Below are 18,905 nucleotides of genomic sequence, written 5' to 3' on the forward strand. Positions count from 1 at the left end.
GGTGACTGGGTCCTCCTCATAAAGCCCATAGAAGGTAATACAACATGACTGACATCCAGCCATTCCTCCCCCTCTGTGGTTTGATATGACATTTTTCAAGGGGACTTTGCTCCCAGCTTTATGCCAGCTCCTCTTTCTCTGTGCATTTAGGTATGTATATTGTGGTGGGTGCCAGGGTCATGGCTTCTAGGTGCTCCTTTTGGCTCCTCTATTTTTGGGGAAGGGACCGGGCTCCCCTGATGTCCCAAAAGTACAGAGCTTTGGGAAGGAGACAGGAGGGCTCCAGCATCCTGTCAGAAGCCTGGCACCTCCTTCCCAAAGCCCGGGAAGCTTCTGCCTGGCTTAGGGAGGGAGGTGTGGTGCTCCAAGAGGGTCCTAGAGCCCTGTTCCCACCTTCCTAAAGCCTGGCTCCAGCCCCTCCTGATGACACATGTGCAATGTCACATACACCCGAATCACCCACACAAGTTGGCCCCTATGGTGGGTCAAAGCCTGTCACAGTGAGTAGGAATGCTTTCTATTACGGCCAGGGTGTGGGGCTGCAGGCAACCATAGCACAATCTAGACCTATTGTGTAATCACTGTTCTGACACTTGTGACCCGCCACCCCAGATCAGCTGGGGGGGTCTGGTCTGGAGCAGGCTGGCTGAAGTTCAGCAGGCAGAAGCCACTATTCTGTTGGCCCAGCAAGGACTTCTGGAATTTGTAGCAGGCCCAGCTAATCCAAAGGCTTTATACTTCTTGTCAATCACAGGGATAACCGTGGCCAGTGTTGCACATGGCAACACTCCTCTGCTTTGCTTAAAGAAGATGCTGGTACCAAGACTGGGTCCCAGTTCAATCCCATGTGAGGTTCCTTATTCAAATCCCTGGCACTATGAATACAAAGTGAGCAGTAATTTCACTGCTGCTGCAGCTGAAGAAGAATCATAAGATTGTGATCCTCTCTTCATTTCTCTATATCTCTCTGAGGGTGCAGACACAGAGGACAACAAGAGAGCCAGGACCTTTTCATGGGCACTTGAAAGGTCGGAGCAAATCAATAAAATACAATGTTGGCAAAGATAACAGTTATTTCACTGTTTTTAAAAGGTGTCTGTGTGCATGTGTCTGTGTGCATGCAAACACACTCATTTATTATTAATGAAGATGTAATATGGAAACAAGGGACGCGGGTGGCGCTGTGGGTTAAACCACAGAGCCTAGGACTTGCTGATCAGAAGGTTGGCGGTTCGAATCCCTGCAACGGAGGAAGCTCCCATTGCTCGGTCCCTGCTCCTCCCAACCTAGCGGTTCGAAAGCACGTCAAAGTGCAAGTAGATAAATAGGTACCGCTCCAGCGGGAAGATAAATAGTGTTTCCATGTGCTGCTCTGGTTCACCAGAAGCGGCTTAGTCATGCTGGCCACATGACCTGGAAGCTTTACGCCGGCTCCCTCGGCGAGTAAAGCGAGATAAGCACCGCAACCCCAGAGTCGGCCACTACTGGACCTAATGGTCAGGGGTTCCTTTACCTTTTTAATATGGAAACACAGGAGCCCCCATCAAGTGACATCACTTGATAAGGGAGCATGAGTAGAACAGGGCTGAAGGGGTGGTGCCCATTTAGCCTCCCCCCCCCACCTGCACACACACACACACACATACACAAGTTTATGATAAACTTCTTCAATGGGGAGCACTGTGTATCAAGGCTCCCTCCCCACCGCAGAGGTTAGTTGTAAATGGGTCAATCTCTCAGCTCCAGCCCTGCTCTGTCTATGCTCCCTCTTTGGACAGTAATGCCTAAAAGAATACCAAGTTTGTTCCCCTGAAAGGTTCACAGCTTCTGGATTCACTTCTAGATATTTGCCCTGCAAGTATCTTCTCTAGAAAACAGACTTTTCTCATTTTATGGCTGAGATCCCAAGAGGCTCATGTGCTCATTCAACCATTTTCCACGTATGCATCATTAATCTCTCCTGAATTTTCCTTCACTGCTTTATGTATTTCATTGGAAGCCATCTCTGAGGATTGCTTGCATTTCAGGAGTGGCTTTGGTGGAAGTTGCATGTATTTATGATAACCTGCATGTATTCAAACATATGATTCCCCTACCTACACTCTGAAGTGATGCAGTGCAGGAAAAAACACGAGACTATACTGACTAGATCATTGTGTGGATTGGCTCAGCCACTCATCCAAGAAAGCTACTGAACGTAACACAGCAAGTTATAGCGATAGCATGTCGGGGAAAGAGAGATTTTTCAAATCTTCAAATTCTCTTGAAGAACTAAGTGACCTGGTTTGTCAGTCTGAACAGTCTCTAAAGGCATACCCACAAAGCAGTTATGCCATTTGGAATTGTGTGTTGTACAGTTCACATCTGATCCCGCTGAAGTGAAATATTCTCATATAGTTCCTTTTTGCTAGGTCGCTTAGCACTCTCATCCACTCATTTCTGGGCACTGCTAATGCAAAGTGACTCTCCAACCAGCTGCAGTCAGAGTTGCCTGTGGATTTGTCAATCTGCCCTCTGTGCCTTATTGGAGAGGCGAGCAAAGGTGTCAATTTCAGTGCCACTTTGTCCTCTCAAAGTGATAGCGACCAAGCTGAAGTCAGCACAGCAGAGCAGAGAAAATGCATCTGCAGGTAATTAGTAACAATCAGGGGCTGCTCAGGAAATGCTGACTACAGCAGTAATGAGCTGGGCACATGTCATTGGCTTGCAAATGGAGAGCACGCTTATGAACCGTGGCAGCAGGCAGTAAGAGCGAGGTTTTTTTTAACTTAATATTTAATGTGGCATAAAAACGATGGAGAGAAATCAACTAGTTCTCTAATCAGATGTTCAGCCAGTGGTCCATAACCACAAGCAAGTTGGTGGATGAAGCAGTATAGAAAAGTGTCATCAAAATTTCCTTTTACCATAATTTAGGCCCATTTTTATGGACATGCTGATGTGAATGCCAATGTCTAAACAGTACTCCCCACCCCACCCCCATTCAAATGATATTACTACAGATCAGATCTGCAAATCTGCTAGGAAATGCAAACCTCAGACTGACACCACAGCTGCACGGAGGATCTTTTACATTATTATTTCTCAATGCTGCTTTCCTACTTCAGCCAAAGGCTTGAAAACAAGAACAATGAAACACTGTGGCCATAATTCTCTTATCTGCATGGTTCTCAGCCTATTTTGCATTGATTAAACTATTTTATGAGTTGGCTTAAGAACTCAGGACTCACAATACAAACTAGACGTAGGTCAGTTTGTGAATGGAAGCCAAGCTCTGTCCCTAGACATTCTCATAAAAACTGCTGAAGCTTGAACTGCAGATCTCAGCCCTATCAAAAGAACCAGATTAGTTTTCTTGGCCACAATAAAACCCATTTCTCAAACTCTCTTCATTCCAGAATATGGGGGCTTTTAAGCATTTTGCACATTAATATCCTGCTGGGTGTTGAATCGTGGAACACTAAGGAATTCAGCGGTTTTATTTTCATGAAACAGAACTACTTCCTCTATTCAGTCAATGACTTCTGGTGCCATTTACAATTCTTTCTTTTTTTAAGCACAACACTACTTTTGGGTCTCCCACACAAAATGAAGATGTTATAACATATAGGTTTGTGATTTTTGAAAGATACAGTATTCTTGCTATCCTTGCTAACTCCAAATAGCCCAAGATAGGAAATTTCAGATTTTCACAAAGTTCGGTTCTGTTATACATCTTACTTGTTCTCTATGCTATTTTTTTTTCTTTACTCTTTCTTCTTTTTACTAGAATCTCCATAGTCAAACAATATGTTTTAAATTTACAAAAAAGGGTGCAAACTCAAGCTCTCTTAAAAGTTACGGCATAACTAAAGGTGTACTAAGTGACCCTGAGGATCTTGTCATTTAACAACTCCGAAAATGCCTTGCACATTCAGACTAGGGCTTCTGTGCATACTACAAAGCATATTCGAGGCACATCCCCCCCCCCAATAATTCTGGGCATTGTAGTTTACCCCTCACAGAGTTACAATTCCCAGCAACCCTTAACAAACAGTAGTGCCAATAATTCAATGCAAGAAAGATACCTACCACCTGGCACTAGAGTTCACCGAAAATGAGAGGTAGAAAGAAAAAAGGAGATAGGTAGGACTTTCCTGTCTGGCAAGCTTATGGAAGGAGAAAGAGAATGGGGAAAGTATGGGTGGGGAGCGAGATGAAGGAATAATAGAAGGGGGAAGGCAAGAATGAAGCAACCAGGACAGCGCTGAAGGGAAGAGAGCACAGCAGAGTAGAAGTGGGGGAGGCAGGGGAAGAAAACGGAGTGGTTGTAATAGAGAGAAAGTGGACTGCAGCCCCCACAAACTTGGTGCCAATGCTCTTCTAACTCACCAGTTGAAGACAATTGCACTAGATGATTGTACACAACCCACTACAGAGGATTACAACTTTTCCTCTTAATAGTGCAGTTTGGTGCACGCTTACCTGAGGATTACATCTGAGCAAACATTCATATGATTGAACTACATGTGCTTAAAGGAAATAAAAGCAATTTAGCACTTTCTGTATATTATAATGGTGCTTGCTTGCTTGCTTGCTTGCTTACTCGCTTGCTTGCTTATTAGCTTTCCAAGCTAAACATTTTCCATCTAACTAAAGGCTTTCTATGCCACTAACTATTTATTATTATTATTATTATTTTAAAGGATGAGTAATTTTCTTTCTCTTTCTTTCTTTCTTTCTTTCTTGCTAGGGTGGGGGTAGATGTCTCCTTTTCAACTGGCTATTTTTTTGTCACCCAGACAATTCTAATCAATTGATTTTTTTTATAATGTGCATGTGCTTAAATAAATCATATGCAAATGAGCACTGACAGATTTTTATTCCCCTCTGGGAAAGGTGGCAACCCTAATTTATTTGCCCTTTTCGAGGCTTCTTTTTATTTCTAGTATATTTTTAAGGTAGAGTATTATAACCAAGAGTAGCTCACTAACATAAGCAACAGCATAATATGTTGAATATTGATTTACATTCATTTAATAATAATACTAAGGTAATTATGTTTTTTCTTGATCTTAACCATAAAAGACGCTCACTGAACTGTGGCACATTGAGACAAAAACACTTTTCAGAGTAGTATTAATATTGCTGCAATGTTTATTTCCCTGTTAACAGAGAGCTTGGGGTGGCAGTTTAGGAGCGCAATGGGGCCATGGGTATGATTTCTACATACCCAGAGGCTTACTAGATCTTGCCTTCCTCTACTGTTCCTGCTCCCATTTCCTCTTCCAGCTTTCTTTTCCCTCTTAATCTCCTGCTGTCATTCACCTGTAGCATCCCATCTTCCAGTCTAGCTTTCCTTAAACCCCATTTCCTTTACCACTTCCTCTGCTAAAACATCTCCCTGCCCAGCCCTTCCCAGATCAAAGCAGCTTAGCCAATGATTGCCAGAGGCCCTTCTGTGCCAACTTCATTTTGACTGGCAAGCAGCTAGTCAGTTACTGCCATACAACTGCTCCATTACAGTCTGCTCCATTATAGACAGACAGCTGAGCCAATCACTGCCAGAGGTGGTCACAGACAAGGAGAGCCATCATTGTCACCACCAACAGCACAGAATCTCTTGGTGCATTTAGGGATGGGGGGAAGAAATTCAATTCAATTCACACTTAAAGGTGAAACTATCAAATCCACACTTTCAGAATAAATAGGAAAACTAAAATATAGCCATCCTTCAAAATCCACACTTATCCGAATTTTGCACTGCAGTTCTCCAGCCAAACATTGTTTACCAAATTGTATATATTAGTAGAAACTGTGCATCAAAAATTATATAGTAGTGAAAATAACATACAAAAATTCAGTATATTCAGGGGAAATGCTTGCAAAAAATGTGTTTTTAAGGAGAAATTCACATTAGAACATGAATTTTCACGAGGATTAAAAAAAATAAAAACAACAACCACAAATTGCTGCAGAAATGTGGAGGACTGAATTTAAAATTAGTAAAATGAGAAACTAACATAACCAAAAGGGGAAGATCTTTTCATTCCTATGTGCATTATCATATAAATAACGATGATAACAATTTAGTTTACAGATGTCAGTTAGTCACAGTTGGGCCCACTAAAACTCAACTCTCAACTTTGTTTTTCTAACTACATGCGAGTTGGGGAGGGAGGGGGCCCACCCATTTGTTCTCTGGCAATGAGCCACTTCCTTTGTTTCCTTAATGGCCTATTACCTCACTAGGAAGCTAGTCTGGCTGTTCCAGGAATAGATTTTAACACTTGCTGGATCCAGAGATTTGAAGGCTCTTGGCATACAGCCTACCCCCCAAAAAACCCATAACAAACAAAAATAATAACAAAGAGAAAAGCCAAATACAAACAGAATTAAGGTGTCATGAGTCAGAAAGGGGCAGGGGAGAAAGAAAAGCAGTGGTGTGGAGAGAGGCATAATTTATTCTGGACTTTGTATAGCATAAAGGTTTGTGATTACTTAAGACTTATTGTTTGCCTCTTCTCAATCAATCAAGTCTTTATTAACATTTCAGCTAATTAATGTGCCAATTACATTGTATCCATTTGTCTATAAAGTAAGCGCTAGTCTCCAATTCTACATAGTATCCAAATACAAACCTCTTTGACCCCAAAAGGATTTCAAGCATCGCTTTAAAAATAAACGCAATCTCATCACACTAAATGTGGATCACAAGTAAGAAAGAAAAGGTATATCTCCATGCCCAGAGCTGTTTCTAGCTCATTATCTGCCTGGGACAGGCAACCCTTAACTATCCTCCCCTCCCCACAACTCACCCCCATGGTCCTCATTGCTCAAGCACTGAAATAAACCAGCATAAAACATAGCTAATTAAATCCTCATCTTCTTCATCTATTCTGGACTTCCAGCATAAAAGCAAAGCAAATCTTTGCTGCTTGTACTGTATGTATTTAGGTGAGAGGTAGGATGAAAAGGCATTTCCCATATAAGTCTCCAAAAGCCATTCATCTATACCAGGGGTCTGCAACCCGCGGCTCCGGAGCCGCATGTGGCTCTTTTACACCTTTGCCGCGGCTCCGGGACGGATACTAGCGAGGGGAGGAGGCGCATTGTGCGCCCAGACACTCCCCACTGTGGCGGGCGCTGTACTGGCTGTGACGTCACATGGGGCGGTGCGTGCGTTAGTCACGCACCGTCCCGACGTCACCTTCCCACCCGCTGTCAGATCGGAGGGCATGCTTTAAATGTCTCAATGGTTTTGCGGCTCCCAGGTTGTTTTTTCTTCGGAAACGGGTCCAAGTGGCTCTTTTTGTCTTAAAGGTTGCAGACCCCTGATCTATACAAACTGCAGGCCTGAAACCCTTGAACTCAGTGTGTAGTGTAATTTATTTATTTATAAAATAATTTACTGATTGATTTTCTACAACAGGTATTCAAATACTGTTATATATATATATATATATATAATAAAAGTTTAAACATGCTATAGATGTGGGAACTAGGAATGAAACAGTTTCTAATCATCAGCATAATCCAATAAGCCAGTCATCAACATGATCATGTAATGCTCTTGAGGACAGGAAAGTCTTCAACTATTGGCAAAAGCTGAGCAGGTCATTTGATATTGTGAGTGCAAAGGAGAAGCCCTCACCCAGTGCCGGATTTATGTATGGGTTAAGTAGGCTGAAGCCTAGGGCATCTAAATCTAGGGGGGCTCCCCAGCCTGCCCACCCCCCAGAGGGCAGTCTCCTTTCTCCCAAAATTGCAAACCCAAGACTTCATTCATGTGAGGGCAGGGCAACTCGGGCCAAGCAACTGTGAGACTCAGGACCAGCTAGTGGGGCCCAATTTGAAACTCTAGGGCCCAACTTGGGAAAATAATGCGGGGCCCTAGTTCACAGCCAAAATCTGCAGAATCTTAGAGATATAAATCGGTGTGCTAGGTCATTTTCACAAGGTCAGTAAAGCCGTTCAGAAATCAGACCTGTTATTGAGTTCTTGTGCAAGTTTGTATAGTTCACTTCTGGATTTTTTAAAGAGGAGATTTTGATGAGCTTGAGAAACAAGCCACCTTGCCAAATGTTAACTACAAAACTAGGAGACAAAGAGTGAGGAAACGACAAAGAAATGACAGAAGTGCACCTGATGCCTTAGATGCACTTTCTGCAAGAGATAAGTTTAGGATAAAATCCTTTATTCCTATATTAGATGCACTTGAAGCCAATTTAAAAAGAAGTACTGTGTACAGTGATGTTGCACAATTGTTTTTCCATTCTTGCTATTCTGATAGCATCTAAGAAAGAAATTCAGCAAGGTGTTGAACTGTTGATGGAAGCATCCCCAGAAGATATGGACCTGAAACCTATTGATGAACTTTTGCACTTTCACCTGTACGTGAGACAAAGTCATGGGCTTACAGCAGAGCACTCTTTGTCTTGTACAGACCTTTATCAAACTATATACAAGGAAAAAATTCAGATGACCTTTCCTAATGTGGAAGCAGTTTTGCAGCTATTTCTTAGCTTTATGGTCACTAACTGATTGGGAGAGAGGAGTTTTTCAAGACCCAAAAGAATTAAAAATGAATTAAGGGCCACGATGTCTCAAGAGAGGTTGTCCACACTGAGCATTCAGTACATTGAAAGTGACAAACTTAGACAAACAAATTTTGATGGAGTTTTCTGATGTCCTTTAGAGGAGAAATTGTGAATTGCAGAATTTTAAATACCCATCGTCATGCTTAGCTTCATTCAATTTTGTTTATAACACTCTTCCATTTTCTTCTAGTCGTGAGGGTGAGGGATTGGGAGGGGCCTCACAAGTGGAGTAGCCTAGGGCCTCTCTTCATCTAAATCCAGCCCTGCCCTCACCCAAATTAACTGGGATGGTTTCGCTTCAAATTAGGCCAGAGTCAATTAAACCCACTGAAAAGAAGTGGAGTCTTTTTAGGTCTGCCTGAAAGTAAATTAGATGGCATCCCGCCCTCGCCAAAACCCACTTCAAGCACCAAATCAAGGGAATACAGAACAAGGCCTCTCCCATCAATCGTTCAAAGAGTAGAGTTGCCAAGCTCCAAAATAAGGAGACCATAAGAAAATAGCATATGTCAGAAAATTTGTAAGGCTTTTTAGGCTATACTCCTCTTGTTCACCATCATCATTTTAATACATTCAATAGACCGTAATAATAGTAAAAACAAACACAATGTACACAGTAACAATTGAAGTCCCAAATATTATCCTTCCACTGCCACTGGTAAAAATTTAGCCACTACCTGTAGAATTTGATCTCCCAGAAAATCTTTAATGTAACACTGAGCTGACTTTCCTAGGAGTTTGGCCAATATGTATTAATGTTCCAGTTATGGTGCCTCTCACAAACAAATATTTGACTCCTTGAAATAATAACTATATGGCAAACCTATACTGGACACGGGCTGCTGTAAGAAACCTTACATATCATAGGTATCACAGATATCAAACATCAAAACTAAGACAGTTTCATCAAGGAATGACAAAACCTCCTACTACATCACCATAAGCTCCTCCCACTTGCCATTTCATACAGTATGTCCATTAATAACATGCTCTTGGGAGATCATCTCGTTTTCCTTACCTGTCACAATAGGATATGATTGTGGACCTGGAACACTGGCTCCTATATCTGCTGAAGTAGGGCTTGTTAAATTAGCCTTCATATCATCTAATCCACCAGTTAGTGATGCCATGGCTGAGTATTCTGTTGACTGAGAGCAGAAAAAATGAGATAACTTAATACATCTACTGAGTATTAATACATCTACTGAGTATTAAAAATCAGTGCCTAATGCATGATAAAACCAAGCTATAAAGTGGGTTCCTGTGAAAATTGTTATTATTTTACACAGTATTATTATTATTTGTTTCACATGTCACGTGGATAGCTTCTATCTATGATTAGATCATATGCTAATACGAGTTTTGTAAGCTTAAACTATGTAGTTTGCTAAGTATGTGCTGGAGGGGGATGGAAAACAAGTTTTCAGAGTGCATAAACATTTTGTTATGCCCAATGTGTTACAGAATTAGGAAATTCCCTCATCAGAGGCAAAACTTGTAAAACATTTTGAGCTAATAAAACACTTTGGCACTTTGAGAACTTATGCACTTGGGGGACTGCTGAATTTGTGTTGGCCGACACAAGTTTAAAACATTATTTTGGGGAAACTATGAAGATGTGACTCCATAAAATTCCTCTTGCTGTGGTAGAAAAATGGTTGCATGTCTAAACAAGGATTTAGCTCTGGCAGAACAACATTGGTGAAAAATAACATGCTTTACTGCTGCATACAGTTAAGTACTGGCAATGTTGTTGTTCATCAATGCTTTTCAGGCTTTCTTCTGCCATGACTTTCATTACTATTAGGTTGCCACCTGAAGAGCTTCGTAATACAGAACAGATTGTGAGGCCATAAGAAAATGATGTATTGCATGCCTCAGGACATGAACAATACTTTGTGTAATGTATTAAATCAAAATTGCTTATTGCAGTTCATAAGGTTCATAAATAAGGTACCATTCCTTGAAATAAGGAGCTGATGGTAACCCTCCTGTCCAGTACCAAACTAATACCAGAATCACTGCAAAGAGTAGCAAGCCAGCAGTGTGCGTGACTGTAACAAGTATCGGAAAAGGCTGTCCTGTTTGCCTGACCTTTTGCTTAATGGTTTCTGTTAAATTAATTAGTAGCTGATAATTATTAATGTCATTGTCTTTGGTTATGGATATTGTTTGTTATTATCTGTGGACTGTTGGTGCTGCTTTGATTTGCTTTTACTGCTGCTTTCGGATATGGTTTGTGTCTCCTGCTCTTGGGTTTGTACTGCTACCATATTTTTACTTCATTAATTTTTCAATGACATGTGAGTTGCCTTGAATATAACTTTGTGGCAGAAAGGAACATTAAAATAAATAAATAACATAACCTAATATAGTTTGCAGTGAAATACTTGCACCCTTATCCTATAGTGCTAGCATGAAAGCAAGTGCCCTAAATACAATAGGACATACAAATCAATTCCTCCTATACACTGTTGCTTGGAAATGAATCTCACTCATTTCTGTGGCACATGCCTTTAAGTAGGTAGGAACTAGGATTTCCCCTCAAGTCTCAACAAGTGTTCGTAATATAGATTAAGGGCTTGATACAACTAATGAGTCGCACTAGCAGAAGCCTGTGCAAGGATTTCTGCAAGCGCAGTAGGGCTTCCCCCCTCCCTCCTCTCCCTGTGTCCCCTACCTTGAAATTGGCTCAGAACCCCCAGAGCAACACACGGGGGGGGGGGGGGAGAAAGGGTAACATTCTCAAGGACTGCCTGTCCCCCTATGAACCAAACCAAGTCCTGTGATCATCTGTGGCCCTTTTTCGTGAGCCTCCTCTGCGAGAGGTCTGGAGGATAGCAACATGAGAACGGGTTATTTCTATGGTGGCTCCCCACTTGTGGAATGCTCTCCCCAGGTAGGCTCGCCTGGTGCCTTAAGCACCCTGTGATCCTTAGATGAAGAGTGGTATAGAAATTTAATAAATAAAATAAATAATAACAACATTCTGCCAGGCAAGCTGAATTGTTTGTGTGGAGAGAACGTTCACCTTAGCCCAATGTTCAATTCCTGCCTATAGTTTTTCAGACACATCCCACAACCAGGGATATGAGATACATCCCAGCCTTGATTCACAAAGTCTCTTTAAACAGAAAGGTCTTGCTTGTTTTGCATGCTTTCAAAGGAGAGAGAGAGAGAGAGAGAGAGAGAGAGAGAGAGAGAGAGCGCTTATACCCTGGGGAAACCAGAACTACACATCAGCAATGCAATCAGTGCTTCTTCTGCAATAGACATTTTGGTCTGGCTATTGTCATGACCACCTATTAGGGAATGCCCATAGCTCCATACTAAGTAACAAACTTAACTCCATCTCATGCTCTCAACAATTATGGAACCGTTTTGAGGGATATTTACTGTAGATATGTGAAAGCTTATTCATTGATCTGTCAAAGCACTCATACAACTTTTTTAAGGGAAAAAAAATTACAAGATTACCCACTCTCCCCGCACAACAATGCTTCACATTTCAAGGGCATTTGAATTGCTACAGGTCAAAAACAGGATGCTGTGTAATGCAGCAATGCTGAGCACCATGACATAATACCCAACAGGTTTCTGTGATATAGCAGAGGTCTCAGAGGCATCCTCTCTTTGTGTGGCAAAACTAGTGAGACAGGGTTGAGCCTTAGAGAATTGCTAGCCTGGCAAAACACAGTGACGCACTCAAGCTTCTCTCCAAAGTTGTCAGTAGTTGTCAACCCCAAATGTTCCAGAAATGTCTGCATTAATCCCTGAAGCTTCTTGTGCTTCCTCACATTAATTGCAAAGAGGACTCTTCTGGCCAGTGAACACAAGTGTGAAGTGCAACTTCGTGGCCAGAGGATCTATCCCCGTCACAACTGGACTGGCTTCTGACCTCCCTGGGCAAAAGAAGTTGGTCAGTCCTGCTCAAGATCATAAGGTGCATGTATAACTGTTTCTTTGTGGCATAAACAACGTCCACAATATGGACTGTGTTTATCACTTGCCGTACCACTCAAGGAACATACACCATTGTAAAAATAATAGAAAAATCACAATGGGGGAAAACAGAAGCAGCAGCAGAAATCATCACTATTATTCCTGTCACAATTATTTTCGGAGTATGTAAATACAAATACGCAAGCAAAAGTTTAAACTTCCTTCCTCAAAGCAACCATAGTGATGTACAATTTAAAACACCAACAATTTGCAAAAATAGTTGCATACTATAAAAAAAAATTGATTTTATATGTAATCACTCCTAATGTTTCCTAATCTGAATATGGGGAAGATAAAAGGTGACTGAATCTCCACCCCTAGTGCTGGAAATCCAAAATGGCTACTCTTACAGTAAAGGGACCCCTGACCGTTAGGTCCAGTTGCGGACGACTCTGGGGTTGCGGCACTCATCTTTACTGGCCAAGGGAGCCAGCGTACAGCTTCCAGGTCATGTGGCCAGCATGACTAAGCCACTTCTGGCGAACCAGAGCAGCGCACGGAAATGCCATTTACCTTCCTGCCGGAGCGGTACCTATTTATCTACTTGCACTTTGACGTGCTTTTGAACTGCTAGGTTGGCAGGAGCAGGGACTGAGCAATGGGAGCTCACCCCATCGCGGGGATTCGAACTGCCAACCTTCCGATCGGCAAACCCTAGGCTCAGTGGTTTAGACCACAGCACCACCCGCGTCCCATGGCTACTCTTTGGATTGCTGATATTTCACCAGGTGCAGCAGACACAATAGTAATAGTAATAATAACCCACTCTTCACCCTAAGGTCCAGGCATGGGTTGCAACAATTAGAAAACGATGTTAAAACAGTTTTAAACTACTTACAGTTTACCATATCTTTGCAAACACAAGGTCTGGAAACGTAATCTTTTTTTAAGAAAACTGAAAAGATCAGAATGCTGAAATCTACAGACCAAACCACATTCTGTGGCTTATTTGTGCTGCTGTAAACTCACAGCATACATACAACTGTGCACATATTTCCTCGTGCATCACCCTTTTTTCTTCTTCTTGCTACATATTTTATTTGTTCCCTGTGTTTCATTCTTCCACTCTCACCTCTTGATCCTTCTGCCGGATTGTCAGACCCCATTTTGTCGGCAAATTCTTTCCTGAGTTGCAATAATGTTGCCTCTTCTGCACACTCCACTGTCAATTAACTTTGTCATATTCTGTCCTCAACACTATTTTATTGAATTGCCTCTCTGTCCTTAAAATAATGAGCCCCCTTGTGGCAGTGGACAGTCACATGTATAAGTTCAAGTAAACTATACAGTGATACTATGTTATTCCTGCATTGCATTGAGAAAAACCCTGCAAAACCTATTGACCAAAGAACAACGTAAGAAGTTAAGAAAAGCCCTGCTGCACCAGGCAAATGGTCCATCTAATCCCATGTCCTATTCTCATAGTGGCCAACCATGCACCTATGGGAAACCTGCGAGCAGTGAGTCCCAGAAGCTAATTTTCAGAGGCACACTACCTCCAGCAACGCAGATGGAACCATTACAGATATTTTTCTGAAAAGAAAAGAAATGAACATGTGTACTCTTCAAGCAATGGTTTGTCATACTTTCAGGGTTGTTGTTGTTTTTTACAAGTTAAATGGTGTGTAAATTTTATGCAACAAATAAATAAAATATATACTGCCTTCAAGTCCCTGAAAATACACCATTCTCCAGCTACACAGAGTCCATTTCAGGCACTATCTGTGCTAGAGAAGGAAGCATAAGCCTACCCAACTTCATGAATTGACCCAGAAGGGGAAGACTACCAAATAACCTAAGCTAGAAATCGCTGAACACAATGTTCTTCAGTTTAACCTATATATCAGTTGCATAATATTGACAAGGTTTCTGATTTATTGTTAGTTTATTTCTGGGCCCAATTCAAAGCCCTCACATTAGTGAGCCCTGAATGACTGAGGCCCCAAATCTCTGAAATAACATCTCCTACCCTTCAGGCAGAGGGCCTTCTCGGTAGTGGCGCCCTCCCTGTGGAACGCCCTCCCACCAGATGTCAAAGAGAACAACTACCAGACTTTTAGAAGACATCTGAAGGCAGCCCTGTTTAGGGAAGCTTTTAATGTTTGATGTATTACAGTACTTTAATTTTTTTTGGAAGCTGCCCAGAGTGGCTGCGGAATTTAAATTTATTATTATTATTATAAATTTATTATTATTATTATTATTATTATTATTATTATTATTATTCAGACAGTCTCAGGTTCCACAACCCCCAGAAATTCAGAGCAGCTGCCAGGGAGAGGGCATCCTTTGTGGCAGCCCCTAAGCTGTGGTATTCCCTCCCCACAGAACCATCACAGCGCTGGTCAGCAATGTTTTGCTGCTTGAGGCAAAACAGAAAATGCTGCCTCCCACCACCTTCAAAGTCACCACCCACCGCCACTGCTCAAGCCACCACCCCTGCCAGTGCCAAAACCACACCCACCCAAAGCAGCAGCCTAACTCCCCCTTCCATCTTTGGGAGAAAAAAGGAGACTGAAGAGCGAGTGATAGCAACAGAGGAGGGGGAACAGGTGATAAACAGCATGGGGCACTCCTTGAGGCATGGATCTGCTACCCCTTCCAACTGTTCCCCAGTCTGCCATCTGAGGCAACTGCCTCACTGAGCCCCATGGGCAGGTGAGCACTGCACTTTCTTTATGTAGTTTCCATTGTATTCAGAAGATAACAACTCTTTACCCTGGCCTTTGACACCAGATAGATGGATAGATGATAGATAGATAGATGATAGATATAGATAGATAGATAGATAGATAGATAGATAGATAGATAGATAGATAGACAGATAGATATGGTTGCAGTTTGCTTTAAACTGATTTAAATATTGCATTTTAAATTGAAGTAACCTGCCCTGGGACTTTACAGTGAAGGATAGGTAAAGGTAAAGGTACCCCTGCCCGTACGGGCCAGTCTTGCCAGACTCTAGGGTTGTGCACTCATCTCACTCTAGAGGCCGGGAGCCAGCGCTGTCCGCAGACACTTCCGGGTCACATGGCCAGCGTGACAAGCTGCATCTGGCGAGTCAGCGCAGCACACGGAACGCCGTTTACCTTCCCGCTGGTAAGCTGTCCCTATTTATCTACTTGCACCCGGGGGTGCTTTCGAACTGCTAGGTTGGCAGGCGCTGGGACCGAACGATGGGAGCACACCCCGCCGCGGGGATTTGAACCACCGACCATGCGATCAGCAAGTCCTAGGCGCTGAGGTTTTACCCACAGCGCCACCCGCGTCCCAGAAGGATAGGTAAGAAATTGAATTATTAATAATATTTCTCAGCAAGAAGAGTAATGCTTCCTACTCCGTCCTTTAGTCACAGTCACACTCAATGAAGCTTGAACTGAAATCTTTCTCTACACTTCTTAAGTCTGCAGCTCAACCTTATTTCTTCCTCAGCTCCCCTGCATGCATACCTTGATCATCCCTAGCTATTATTGCATTCACCATCCAACTGATTTTGCCAAAAGGCTGACATTTTCTTCTTCTTTTATTCCAGTCCCCCCCCCCCCCTTCAAATAACTGAAGATTATATGATGGAACTAATCATTGCATTTTATCTGTAAATGCACACCATCTTTCTGCTGGGACTATAGCAACAACACTTGTAATTGGTTACCTGAACAAAATAGACAAAAAGGCAATCTATTCTTCCCTTACTGATTCCTTCTTAAGTAACTCTCCAAAGATTTCTTTTTCCCCTTGGGCTTTACTTGCTTGCTTTCTCCTCCAGTCAGTTAGTGTAAACTTCTACTCAGAATGACTTTGTTTGCCAGGAGTAATAAACCTTAAGTTTCTTTATTATTTCAACCAGCAGTCTTAACAGACTATTTATTTTTGCACTCCACTGCAATATATATACCAATCTCCAATGCTTTCCATTACTGGCTGTAGTCAAACAGGTTTTGTGATGTTTTTATAGAATTTCAAAAACCTACAAAGCTTGTTTGGCCAGTGATGACAACGGGACAAAAGAAATGTATGCATTCCTCCCCATTGAGGAAACCACCTCTCCTCGTTTTCCAGGGGAGAAGGGGTGTGGCAAATACACACACACACACACACACACACACACACGTGTAAAAGGCGAAAAGTACTATTTTTGTACAACTTTTACTTTCAGTTGCTCCTCTTTTAAGCCCTGGCTGATTATTTTGGTATTTTACTCATGAATTCACCTCAAAACTGCTGACATGCATACACAATGAATTTTTAAAGTAAGTTGTGACCTTAGTAAAGCTAATGCATGAAATATGGTGTGGTTTTATGTGCATTCTTGTGGCTTTATTCTATATTGGCTGTTTTAATGAATTATTGTTACGTGCCCTGACTTCCTGATGTGATTGTGTGAACAGAACCTTCCTTTGACCAATATCCCACATCTTACCACACACAAAAGGCAAATAAATGTTCCAAAAGTAATACAAGTTACTTTTGGAACTTATGCAGGCTATAAGCTTTAAGAAAGGGATGCAAAACTAACTAGAGTCAAACTGATCCCATGCCAGGAGCCTGTGGCTATACATAGATCCAGTTTAGCAACTGTGTTTATCACTTTTGGGGCTGATGTCTTGATTTCCAAAAGCTCTTTTTGTTCCAGCTAAACATGAAGTGACATTTCATATAGCCCTAAGCTCTTGTTCTTGCTCCATATTTGTCTAGTCACTTGCTTATATAGCTGCTCAGTGTTTATCAAGGAACATGCACTTTCAGCTGTCATCAAACCGGTTCTGAGCAGTTTAATAAGGCTGCACAGAGTGGGACTAAATCATAAATCATAAGAACTGCTGTGCTGGATCAGATCAAAGCCCATTTAGTCCAACATACTGTTTTCAACAGAATCCGGCCTGCCAGATTCACTGGGGAGCTTACAATTCAGCGTGGAAGTGGTTGCCATTCCCTTGTTTTACCGTAGAGTATACTGCTTCTGTATGTGGAAGCTATGATAGCTAAAGCTATTCGCTAACCTATCCTCCATGACAAAGTAAAAAAAAATTCCTTCCAGTAGCACCTTAGAGACTAACTAGGTGCTACTGGAAGGATTTTTTTTTATTACTACGGCAGACCAACACGGCTACCTACCTGTAACTAGAACTATCCTCCATGAATGTGTCCAATTCCCTTTCTTAAATACACCTAGGGGAACCTTCACATTCATAGGTGCCAACTCTAAGGGGCTAAGGTCCCATTGGTCTCCCAATAAATATCTGAGAGGGTTGGGGAGCTCAAAGTTGATGGGCATTGCCATTCAAATGGTATGTGTGCACCGCGTATTGTGATTGATTATGGGGCTTACCTGCCCCCTCAATATTTTATTTCAGTTGGCACCCCTGTTCACATTTATACCAAGCCATTTGGCAGCCGCTTCTCTAATACAATATCCCATACAGCTGCAGCCACATAAGTGGGACCATTTGATGGAACTTACTCCCAAGTATGCATAGGATTTCAGCCTTTTCTTAGTAATTATGAATGTGCTCAACATAATACACAGCCCAAATGGTGGAACACTGATAGGCATAAGGTCACGGCTTGCCTCATCTATTCCCAGTTGTATTTGACTCACCATTCCTTCCATTTCGTATCTATTTCTTGCTGCATCCATATCTCTCTCCACTTTCTCAATTGTACTATCACTCTAGGCCACTGCCTCCTTCCTTCCTATACCTTGTGCTTGAAGAAATCCACACAGAGTTGTGGTACTTGCAACTGTTTGCTGGTCTGCCAGCAACCAGGATGCTGGGATCAGACCATGAAGGTTGCCATGTCAACCCTCCCAGCACAGATGTACCCAACCATGGCAGCTTTTGTGTTTTTTCTTACACGTGTTGGTTGCCAGGCAAGCAAATAGTAGGGCTTTTGTGACATCAGCAGTCATTGCCCCATTGCTGCTCTTACCTCTCTCAGATATATTTACCCTTTCCTAAGTGTGTTGGTTGGGACGCGGGTGGTGCTGTGGGTTAAACCACAGAGCCTAGGTTGGCGGTTCAAATCCCCGCGATGGGGTGAGCTCCCGTTGCTCGGTCCCTGCTCCTGCCAACCTAGCAGTTCAAAAGCATGTCAAAGTGCAAGTAGATAAATAGGTACCACTCCGGCGGGAAGGTAAATGGCGTTTCTGTGCACTGCTCTGGTTCACCAGAAGCGGCTTAGTCATGCTGGCCACATGACCCAGAAGCTGTACGCCGGCTCCCTCGGCCACTAAAGCGAGATGAGCGCCGCAACCCCAGAGTCGGTCACGACTGGACCTAATGGTCAGGGGTCCCTTTACCTTTACCTTTAAGTGTGTTGGTT

General features: G+C 42.4%; 1 protein-coding gene across 7 annotated transcripts in view; it reads right to left on the reverse strand.

The window, feature by feature from the left end:
• Positions 1-18,905, reverse strand: part of PAX5 (paired box 5) — a 233,501-nt gene that overhangs the window by 102,237 nt on the left and 112,359 nt on the right. For 6 of the 7 annotated variants that reach the window (XM_028711498.2, XM_028711500.2, XM_028711501.2 and 3 more), the window contains one exon: positions 9,598-9,727. In XM_028711498.2, the coding sequence (XP_028567331.1) occupies positions 9,598-9,727 (130 nt within the window). Of the gene's footprint in view, positions 1-8,070; positions 8,371-9,597; positions 9,728-18,905 lie in introns of those variants that run through there. The other variant, XM_028711505.2, reaches the window with a different exon arrangement.

The sequence above is a fragment of the Podarcis muralis genome, chromosome 17 (assembly GCF_964188315.1).
Source record: "Podarcis muralis chromosome 17, rPodMur119.hap1.1, whole genome shotgun sequence".
In the NCBI taxonomy this organism is placed as follows: Eukaryota; Metazoa; Chordata; class Lepidosauria; order Squamata; family Lacertidae; genus Podarcis; species Podarcis muralis.